Below are 11,772 nucleotides of genomic sequence, written 5' to 3'. Positions count from 1 at the left end.
AATTCAGTCTCTTCCAATGTCTCAGAAAATAAGCAAAATGTGCACACAAATTTTCTACTAGAACTTAACACACATACCCTGAAGTCCAGAGTCCTTGTTCCCAACTGAAACCTCCTCATCCTGGTCCTTTCTTCTTTTTTGTGTGAGACAGGTCCTGGCATGTAGTTCAGGCTGTCCAAGAGCTTTCTACTAAAACATGTTTGAGGAGAGGAATGGGGAGTTGGTAGGATCCCCAGAAAACATGAGAAGACAGACCAAAAGGCAGAATTAGCATTTTGACATTTTCTTTAAAGACTAGTAAGAAAACATTCAAAATGATTCTCCAGGGAATCATTCAACATGATTCTCTCGGGAAAGACTAGAGGTAGAAATGAGGCTTGGAAATGCTCAATGTTGATGATCTGAGGAAGACCCCAAGGGTTTAGTGTCAGACAGTTAGGCATAGAGAATTCTAGTAGGAGAAATCAGGGGGAGGTAGTGGCCTATGTTTCTCTTATACTGTGGAAACTAAAAGGTAATAAACAGTAATTGAAAATGAATATGAATAGTGGCAGGAAATGTGAATGTCTGTTCTAAATAATAATTGGCCATAGTTTAATTAGAAGGGACCTGAGAGAAGAGAAGTAGAATGGGGACAGATTAGCCAAAGATGAAGGTGGGGCAAGATAGACCCAGATGTTTCTGTGTCTCTAAGTCATTATCAATTGAGTCCTCTCTAGCAGCCCTTCCTGCTGTCCCAAACATCCTATCCCAGCCCCCTGCATACCTTTAAATCATTTGTGATTCATTACTTTTTTGTTCAACCTGTCTTACATAGCACAGCTTTCTCTACTCTTCCTGTGGCTAAGTACAATAAAAAGTGGGAGCTTCCCATCTCAAGTACACATATCCTGCAACATTTGTGAATAGAAGCTGATGTGTGTGTGCACAACAATTTCCTTTCAGTTACGATCTGTATGGGCACATATCTTGGAAGAAAATACACATGCATTGGTGGTGGACTATGGCGTTGGGAATGGGTTAGTAAAACTGATATTGATTAATGAAAACTATAAGCAAAGCTTTTAAAATGCTCATGAAGTTAAAATTAAGTAAAATATTAAAACGAGTCAAAATGGTTATGAAAAATCAAAGTCTCAAGGCAATGAAGGGAAACATTACACTGGACATTTTCAAAGCAAAATTTAAAGATGCAAACAAGGACAGTGGTTGCCAGGAGCTGGGGTCAGTGATATGGTATCCACTGGAAATGGTACGAGTGAGTTTTTGAGGGTAGAGAGATAATCTAGCTCAGTACTGTCAACAAAAATGCAGCTTGATTCACAATTTAAATCATTTAACCTTCAATTTTCTAATAGGTACTTTTTTAAAAGTAAGAAGAGCTCATGAGTGATCTGACATCATGAAAAATGTAGCATAGGGCATCTTTATGTGATGTTACAAAAGCCATTTTGAATTGGGAATCAAAAAGAATCCACTTTTAGGCTAAAACTGAACTTTAGCTAACCTAAGCAGCACATTCCACCCCTCCTTCCGCCCTCTGTGGCAGGACATTCCAACACCATAAAAGGATACAAAGAAAAAACCTAATAGACCTTCACCCTATTAGGCAAATCTCTGCTGCACTTACACATTCCAAACCAAATAAGGAAACATTCTTGCCTCCCTGACTATCCAGAACTCTAACCCTATAAAATCTGTAGTTGTAGCCCTGCTCGCAGTCGACGTTCTGAACTCCATGTTGGTTGTCGTCCACCAGCTAATAAGGCTTGTTTGTCTCTCCTCAGCCTCCATAGGTGAATCTTCTTGCTCTGCTTTTCGCCACAACACAAGGAAAAACTGAAGTGGAAGTGATCGTCTGAGAATCACTGCCAAGCTGGAAAGAGTGGAGATGGCCAAGGCTGACCCCAAGGCTGTGCAGCATCTCACGTTGGTGGGTACTCTCCACCAAAGACAGACACTCCCGAAGCACTCTCAGACCATGTCTTAGCAGATCGTTGGGGAAGTATTGATGGGAATAGTCGTAATCTACTGGACTGATCATGAGAAAAAAAATGTTGACCTTATGATGTAGGTTGGGGTGGGAAAACTGGAATGTCAAAACAAGGTATCCGGGGGCTGGGGATTTAGCTCAGCGGCACAGAGCCTGCCTGGCAAGCACAAGGTCGTGAGTTTGATTCCCGGTACCGGAAAACAAACAAACAAAAAAAAAAAGAAAGAAAGAAAACAAGGTATCTGCCACAAAAAATACAGTTGAATGTTGCTGATAATTTATATTAAAAAAAAAAAAACTTTTTTCCAAGGCACGGTTTTCTACAAGTAACTAATATGTGCAGACAGTTTATTTTTATTAAAAAGTGTGCATTCTTGCTACATCCTATGTAGTTTGTAGAGTGACCTCCCCCGTCCCCTATTTTGCAAACATGGTACCTTTACATCTTGAAACCTGGTCAGTTGTATTCTTAATTATTAAACATTGAACTTTGGTAGTTCTTGGGTAAGACTGCCAAATTTTATAGTGTACTTTTATGAAGTCATTCTTTCCTGTCATTTCTTTTGCACAAGTTGCTGTTTGATAAGTTACTGAAAATTTTTTTTAGATAAATAGTAAATCTTTAAATGATGTTCTTTGTTTTTCTTCTTTTTTTTTACTAGGGATCAGACTCGAATCACTTTTAGGCTTAATGAAGTAAGGCATTTGTAGAGTAAAATTCTGTCATTTTCAGCACAAAGTGTTGAACTAATACCCAATAGTGTGCTGACAATATTTTTCAAATAGCTAAAAACATTTAAAAATTGCTTATTCAGTAGTTTTTGTCATTACTTTGTTGCCAAAACTGAACCTTGACTTAGGACTAAGTGTGATGCTAATATCATTGAAATGCAACCGTTGCCACTGTACCATGTTAGTGACTTTAAATACAGCAAATAACTGAATAGCCTGATGTAGCAAGGCACTCAGTAGAGCTTTGCATTACATTCTAATTCTTTAGGAGAGCCATACACTGTTAATTAACAATGATTACCATAAAAACCTGGCAGGATTTAGAAAGTTACTGCATACATTTTTTGAACTGCTGGTTGGAAAAGAGACGAAAAAGAGACATATTAAGTGTCTGCCTATCACTTGGCTAGAAAATGATGAATGGCAATTGTAGTGGATTGATAATTGGTGGTCAACTTATAACCCCCAGCTGAACTGAGTAGGCATGGTGCTGGGTGTGTGAGGCCCACCTGGGAATTGCTGCCAGCAGCATAAGAAGCACAACTGGAGAAGAAGGAGGCTGTTGGGAGCAGAGAAAGGCTGCTGGGAGCTTATAGAAGCTGTAAGGAGCTGCTGGTTCTTTTGGAGGAACTCGTCATGCTGGCTTTCCTGATGAACTTGGCTGTTTTCATCCTCCAAGGAGCTTGGGATCTTGTTGGCACTGAGAATAGCTTCAGTTCACTTTGGGGGAGCTCTGATCCTCACTCTGAGCATTGCTTCTTGGCTCCGGAGAGGAAAAATGTGCACAGCTCAGTCTCCTGAAGAAGCTTGCTACATTGACTTTCCTGATGGGAACTCAGATGTCTCACCACTGGAGGAGCTCGGGACCTCACTGTTGCTGAGGAAGGTTGTGGTACCTCTAAGGGGAGCTCTGGTTCTTACTTTGCATGTTGCTTCCTGGCTCCAGTGCAGATCCCTCAGCCTGCTAGCACAGATCCTTTGTCCCGCTGGCACAGACTTCCTAGATTCCACCACTGACTTTGTTCCTTCACAGCACAGATCCATGAAACGGGCCTGCATGAGATATTGTTATGGGCTCTGGGCCTCCAACTAAACTCGTGGGAGGCATTGTTAGGAGCTCTAGGTCTTAAGCTGGACTCATGCACGACATTTCTGTGGGATCCAGGCCCTCAGCTGGATTCCTTGGTCTTAGTATGTGGACATATTTCCTGCACTCTTTTGTATATCATCCTTTGGGTGACTATTATAAATAATCATATAAAATATGTGTCCTGTATTATATTGTTCTCCCTGCACAATAAGCCCCAAACAAACACAACAAGCAGGCTCACATTCTTAAGAAATAATGTTTTGCCAGACGTGGTGGCACATGCCTGTAATCCCAGCACTCAGGAGGCTGAGGCAGGAAGAGCATTGCAAGTTTGAGGCCAGCCTGAACTACAAAGTGAGCTCAAGGCCAGCCTGAGCTGAACAGGGAGACCCTGCCTCAAAAAGACAAAAATAAATAAATAAATAAATAAATAAATAAAATAATTTTTTAGTTGAACTATTCCTTGCCTACATTCTTGCAGAGTAACAATATTGTTATTGATGATAGAAGAGACAGAGATAATAAATCTGGTCATTTGGAAACATGTCAGGAATGCTGGGAGTAGAAGGCAGAGTTGGTGATCTGTAAGGAATCCATATGACTGTTACTGCAAAGTTATTTCATACAGTAAAAGTGTGAATGGTTGAAGAAGTTGAGGGATAGTATGGACCTTCTTAAAGAGAAACCTTTAATGAAAATTGTATTTTTTTTAAGTTCTCCATATCATCAATCTTGTTTGTATTGTAAACATTTAACATTAAGACACATTTTGTTCTAATTATGCATGTATGAGGAACACAAATCAGTTCAGTAATTTTGTAATGAAATGAAATTTCCATGATTGTTTAGCTGCAACATACCGCAATCAGGTCAGTTAGTAGGACTGCAGGCTTAACCTATAGAGTTCCATTCTTCAACTGGATCAGACCAATTAAATTCCACATGCAGGGCCATTTCAAATCTCAGAAATGGCAAACAGAAATGATTGTGTTGACTACTGCAGGAAGGCTAGTACAGACTTAGGAAGAGTTGGTTTCCCTAAGTTACAGATTTCAGGAGCAGGACCTCTTAACCATAAATATCTGCCATAAAGATACCTGAAATTCTGCTAGGCACAAGTAACAATTTCAGTATATTGTATGTAACTCATGGAAAATATTATAATTTTACTATAAAATAAATATAAAAATACCAATACATACTTTAGCTGAGTGTTCTCTTAGTCCATATACCACCAGCTGCACTCTGAGGAGGTCCTCCTAGAGAGGAGATGAAGGCCTCAACTCACTCAGTGTTGGTTCTTGACTCTACTTGCAGTAAGAGACATAAATAGAAAGTAGAAGAAAATAGAGAAGGGACTTGAGTGTGAGGAGCTGAGGGGGCATGGCTCTGATGAAGGTCAGACTGGCCTCTCAGCAAAGGAATGTGACCTGTTTTTATAGAGGAACGAAGTTGGACTAGTTTGTTGTTGATTGTTATCCTATTTCTAGTTTTGCAAGATGGTTGTGGACAAGTTCTTATTGTTTGGGAAGGAAATATGGTTTCCATGAGATGATTATTTCTGCCTGCAGCACTCTTAATGTTTCAAAGGCTCTGCTGGAATCCAAAGTGACCTCAGGTTTAAGGCAATGACTGGGCATCCATTGGGAGTTGACTGACCTTATAAATCTTGTCTTGATGCCCTCAATTTTGATTAAAATTAATGTTTGTCATTTGTTTGCTTTTGAGACAGTTTCACATTATCTAAGTGTACCAGACCGGTCTTGAACTCACTACATAACCCAGGCTGGCCTTCAACTCATGGCAATCCAACTACCTCAGTTTCTCAAGTGCTGGGATTCCAGGTGTATGCCACCACACTTGGCAAAATTACTGTTAATAAAACTTACTTTATCTGTTTAAAGGCAGATTACACCTATAGTCCAGCAACATTAGCAGGCAGAAGTAAGAGAATCATAAACTCAAGCTCAGTGTGAACAACTTAATGACTTAATAAGACTTACCTCAAAATAAAAAGAAAAGTTCTGTGGATGTAACTCAGTATGAGTGCTCTGGGTTCCACCCGGGTATCTGTGACAGAGGGAAGAGTTTGAAATTGCAAAGAGAACTAATAATTGAGAGGATACAATCTCTAAGAACAAACAAGAATTTAAAAGAAAAGAGCCTTGAGATAAAAGGAGGACCAGCACCTTCTCCAAGGTAGAAGGGAAGTGAATGACGAAGGAAACACGAGGTACGTTAAACAGAGAAGAGCCTTCACAGGATTTGCTCTGCAGTGGAGAGAAGACTCACAGCAGCCGACCTGGATCAGTGCAGCAGTGGGACCGAGGGTCACTACTCAAGAGGGAGCTGGCGGCAACTGGAGGTGGGGAAGGATAAGAAGGACTCAAGTAGGACAGAAACGCCCTGCCAGGGCCCATGGACTTACGTCAGCAAGGGGTGGAGAGCTGCTGTGTCCACTAACAGAACCCAGTGTGATGAGTGGTATTATTGCTGTGGTTGATGCTTGTGATCATGGTCCCAAAAGTCAGACTAACAGGGTTTGAGTTTGAAGTCCACACCCTTCCTTTTTTGAAAAATAATCATTAAGATAAATAAAAATAATACTTAATTTGTGTGGCTACCTAAAAGAATCCCTGGCATATTAGTAAGAATGTTGTGCATTTTTTTCCTAAAGAAATATGAGAGCACTTAGGACAACTAAAAGCAGTCATGCTATGAAGTGGGGAGCTTAGCCTGAAGAATAGCCTGGCAGGCATTGGGAGAAAACAGTGAAAGAGTCTGGCATCCTAACTAGGAAGAGAGCCTAGAAAAACACACAAGGAGAAAGATGGGACTTTTGGTTTGGGCTATCAACTGAGGAAATGCTCAGAGTAATAACAACATGAGCTAAAATTTTGCAATAAGAAATCATAGCAATCCAACATACACTCATTGTATGACTTTTTAGATCAGGTGCCAGGTGCTGGGCACTCTTAGAAAGGGAAATAGCTGTCACCAAAACACGCAAACCTCTCTGTCTTTGTGGACTCTAAATCCCAGCAGTTGAACAGTTTCCCTGAGAACATGGTAGAGATTGTTTCAGCTATTTTGTAAAATTGTTGGTCTATTACTTTTTACTAAATGTGCAGTTTGAAGTGTTTATGGGGCATAGGCAAGGAGGAGCAATTTACGCTAGTTGTACAAATAACTCCAGAGTCAGTGGTATAAGTAGATAAAAATGAACAAATCAGGTACAGAGGGAAGAGGGATTGTACTGATTGTGGTTTTGACTTGCATTTTTGTAACAGTTGGTGATGTTGAGCAACTTTTCAAATATATGTTGACCACTTATATCTCTTCTTTTTAAAGAGATGTTTATTCAGATCATTTACTTATTTTAATGGGATTTCAACTCATTGTTGCTTTGTGTTCTCTAAGTGTACTAGATATTGATCCCTTGTAAAATTATTTGACAAATACTTTCCCCCAATCTGTTGTTTGCCTCTGTATTTTGTTGTTTATTCCTTTGCTATGAAGAAGCCTCTTCTATGATATAAGCTCATTTGTGTACTTTTGTTTGTTATATGTGCTTTCAGTGTCCAAAAAATCATTGCTTATGCTCCTATTTTGAAATTAATCTCTATGTTTTGTTTCATAATTTCATAGCTTCAGGTCTAACATTTAGGTCCTGGATACACTTTGAATTGGTTTTGTATGTAGCAAGTGGTAGGGTCCACGGAAAACCCTTCATTTCAAAGATTTCCCCCCCAAAAGCTGGGTAAACTACATCGTTTATCATTTTGACAAAAGAAAAAATTGTGACATAGTGAAACATTTATTTCTAAATTCTGTTTCCAAAAAGTGCTGTTTGCAACAGGACATGTTTAGAGCATGGTTAGAACATCACGCATACCTGGAGAGAACAAATTGTGTGCATGTGTCCATTCATGTGCTTTAACATCTGCTAATCTGCATACCATTCTATCTTTCATAACATGGAAAATCTGAGTGAAACTGGAGCGCTTCATTTCATTTTTTTTTTAAAAAGAGAATAATAATATTCAATAAGCTTCCTGTCTTTTAAGTAATTTGTCAAAATTAAATGGTCATTTACAAAATTGTTATAAACTGTAATTAACAATTTAGCAAATATTTTCTTTTAGTGCAATTAATACTATTTAAGTATTACAATGACTGTGACATCAACCAGTCGAGGTAAGGCCAGCTTTCTAGGTTAAAGGCAGGCCCACCACAAATGTCCTTAATTCGGTCTAGACACGAGTTAAGTATTTTCAGGGAGAAGTAAGGGTGGAAAGGAGAGACGACAAGGGGAGTAAATACAAATGGAGATGTCAGTATTTTATTTTTGTTATAGGGGTTTTTATTTTCATCATCTACCACGCTTGTGTCCTATTTTGAAGGGCAATGCTAAGAGATACCCAAGCTAACGAAGGTAGACATTGGGGATGAGTGTATGATTGTCCACAAGAGCTTTATCTTCTTTTCTGAATGGTTAAACTTTGACAACTTGACATGCCTTGTCATAGGCAGAGTGTATTTTCTATCCCAGTCACAAGTGTACCCTGGTGACTTCCACTGGCCAATAAACTTACAGCAAATATAATGCACAACTGTATCTAAGTAGCAAATCTATTGCATAGTTCAACTTACAAGGGGCCATTCTGTGCTCTGGACCCAGAAAGAGAAGACACTTTGTGCAGACCCAAGTAGCCTCACAGTCAACCCCAACCAGACCCTAAGCCCCCAGGTAATGTGACTAAGAAATAACAGTACAGTGGTCATAAGCCACTCTCATTTAGGTTTATTACTGATACAATATGATCCATTCATAATGGCCCTGAAAAGAGAGAACTTTAAAAAATATACTTTCCCTCTCCTTGTGAGTGCATCTGTCAAAGTGTCTGAATCAGTGATCATTGCTAGGAGGAGGGTAGGAACATGTGCACCTGTGCTCATGCAACCACAGGTTTGTCTAATAATGAATTGCAGAGAACTTGAAACTGCCTTAATCTTCCTTGTACTTTGTTCATGCCTTTCCTTTTCCTTACAGAATCCTTCAGTCCTAAATAAAGCATTAGATTGGATGAGACACAGTAGGTATTGGGTTAATAATATCCGTTAGTTATTGTGAGCTGGTAAGGTCAGCAATCTCCCGAATGGATGTACAGAGAAGGCTGAATAAAAGAGGCAAATGGAATGACTTCAGGGTTCCAGGAGGATCAAAACCTTCTCACAGAATTTGAGATTCTGTCAGGGCTAAGACCAAGACCTTCTCTTGGTGGCCCATATTTCTTTAGTTAGCAGAAGGAGGGAAGGGAGTACTCAAGAAGGGCAGAATCACTCAAGGACATCTGCAAGTAAGGTATTAAATTAATCCACCCAGCAGTAAGATGCCTGAGGCTACAATCATTATCTAGTTGAGGTTGGATCCAGGTGTCCCTGGCTGTGACGTTGTCTTATCCTTTGAAGTTTCCAGCTTCATCTACCATCACAGGCTCAGTAGGGATCAGTGACTCACAGAGGTTCACTTACTATGAGTCCACCTCCCATTTTCAGACGAGCAGCCTAGGCTTTGGACAGATTCACAAGGAATCATTAAAAGCCAGTTGGTTAATTTAAATCCTGCTAAGAGCTGCTTCATAGTGTCTCCATCGGTGGGTTTCTGTGCCAAGGTGTGGTGGGGAGTAGCACTGGTCTGACTCAGGATGCTGGAAGTCAGCAGGAGGCAGGGTGAGCATGCAGGGTTTGGCAGGACCATGGAACCTAGACAGCAAGGAAAATATCCTCATCAGGGGGATGGGAAAGGAACAGATCAGTTAAGGGGCCCCCAAGAATGACCTCAATTCCTGAATGATGAAATGGAGCTCAGAACCCCGTTGCCAGGCACCCATACCTAGCAGTCAACTGTAGCAAGCTCACTTGTCTGGAGACCTCAGACATAACAGGATGTTCTTGTCTTGTCTCCTGACTTCCCAAGACTCAGGTATAGGAGGTCACATAGCGGAGGCCTTGGCCACATTTGGAGATCATTGTTCTCCCATTGGCCTGGTCGCCGGTGGCCATTTTCACAGAATCCAAAGGTGAAACAGACTGAGCAGGACCCGGTCAACAAATCCCAGCCCATCGTTGTGACCCCTCCTTGTGTACACTCAACCCCTCCCTGGTATCAGTGTGTGTGTGTCATTGTGTGCCCATCTGTCTGTGTGAGTACTGTAGACTCTGTCTGCGCTGTTTGCACTTTGTTGAATGGCACAGCAGTTTGGCATTTTGCTAAGGTTATGGTTTACCTCTAAAATCCCCCTTTTGTCTCACATGTTATGGTGGGGTTGGGATGAGGCTGAATCCTTCAGGGGGTACTCTTATCAATGGGTTAATTGAGGAGTTCACAGCTGAAGGTGCTGCTAGGATTGGAGGCCTGGTTGGATGAGGTGGGTCAGTGGGGGTGTCGCCTACGAGGCTGTATTCAGTTCCTGTCCCCTCCCTTCTTGTTCTGCATGGTTGCTGTGGGTTGAGCAGCTGTCTACCATCACGGCCTTCCACCATGCCACTTCTGGCTTGGAGCCCCCTAGCAATGGACTGAACACTCTAAAACCATAATTCAGTTTTGAGTATTGGGTGTTTTTTCTCAATGATAAAAAGAGACTAATAGAGCTGCTGCTTCCATGTTTGAACCTCCATCCTTGGTCCCACCCCAGGATGAAAATGCATCAGTCCAGAGCCTGGAAATGCGCGGCTGTTTGGAAATCCTCTTCGAGGATGCACGCAAGAGCATGGTGAATGACCTAGTGCCTTCTGTGCTTCGTGGAGAGACCTGGTTCCTCCACAGATTTTTCCAAAGCTACCGATCAGTGGGCACCACACAGCAGGTGCTGGAGCTGCTGTTGAAAAGGTGCATGTCCCACCTCATGGACCTGGGTGGGGGTCACCACCTTCTGGCTGGGTCTTCAGGATACCATGCACAGTCTGCTGTGTGGAAACTGAGAGGCTCAAGGAAGACCCTTGGGTGCTGCCAGGCCCAAGGAATCTGAGCACTGAAAGCACCCGCCCTGGCTTTGCATGTGTAACCTTCACACACCCTGGGGGAGACACTATTAGCTTTGAGCCTCACTTACCTGAGACCTCAGACAAAGGAGTTTCCCCATCTGTAAAGAGGCTCCGCATGATCTCTGGGGAATCCCTCCCCTAGATCAAGCCAGAGCAGGAATCCTGGGGGTTATGTGAGGGGCACAGGATCCACTGAGGTTTCCAGGAACAACCTGGCTGGGTTCACTCATTGCCCACTCACACAAGAAGTGCGTGTTAAATGCAGTCTCGCTTCTGGGCCTTTGGCATAATCCAGGGAAAAGGCCAGGAAAATCCCTTCACTCCTGGGCTGCATTTTGACCTCAAAGTCAGTCATTGACACAGGAAGTCAGGGGGAGGGACAGTCCCTGTGTTACCTGTCACTTGGATCCATGTACTGAGGTTCATTTGCTCCCGCTGACCAAGGCAAAGCAGGACGTTTGTTGAGAGGAGAAAGGCCTTACTCACAGCCAGCTTCGAGGTGATGAAAGAGTGTTCTCCTGATATCATGGTGCCCAGGTGCAGGAGTCCTTTATAATAAAGAATGGAAAGAGAAGGGGTGACAGGAAGAGTACACATCTCCGGTCTTGCTCCATGGCTCCCCACAAGCCATAAATTTGGGTCCAGAGTTTTTGGGCCAGCATTTGCACATTCTGTCCATTCATCTAAGCAGAGGGAAGGACAGGGTAGCATTTAGGCCCAAGACCTGAGGGTGTTTAGAGAGGCCACCTGTCCCGAGGACAAAGTTGTAACCATCAAAGTTCCCTTTCTCCTTGCTGTGACAGGTGTGACACCCTCATGAACTCCTGCCAACAGGGCCGCATCCTCGCCTGCCTTGGCAGAGGTGGTGAACGTCAAGGCCGACTCAGAGAGTGAGTGGGCTTTGGTGTGA

The 11,772-nt window shown here is 42.1% G+C and overlaps 1 protein-coding gene across 1 annotated transcript in view; it reads left to right on the top strand.

Annotated features, from left to right (window-relative positions):
• Positions 1–9,721: 9,721 nt before the first annotated feature.
• Positions 9,722–11,772, top strand: part of LOC102019790 (ral guanine nucleotide dissociation stimulator-like) — a gene marked incomplete at its 3' end in the record, with an annotated part of 4,035 nt that continues 1,984 nt past the window's right edge. Inside the window, 3 exon segments of the mRNA XM_013511378.1 lie at positions 9,722–9,898; positions 10,514–10,707; positions 11,666–11,752. Of these exon segments, the coding sequence (XP_013366832.1) occupies positions 10,544–10,707; positions 11,666–11,752 (251 nt within the window).

The sequence above is a fragment of the Chinchilla lanigera genome, unplaced genomic scaffold (assembly GCF_000276665.1).
Source record: "Chinchilla lanigera isolate Chin_1 unplaced genomic scaffold, ChiLan1.0 scaffold00012, whole genome shotgun sequence".
Lineage (NCBI taxonomy): Eukaryota > Metazoa > Chordata > Mammalia > Rodentia > Chinchillidae > Chinchilla > Chinchilla lanigera.
Note: the sequence above shows the minus strand (reverse complement) of the source record. Positions and strands in the feature narration are given on the sequence as shown.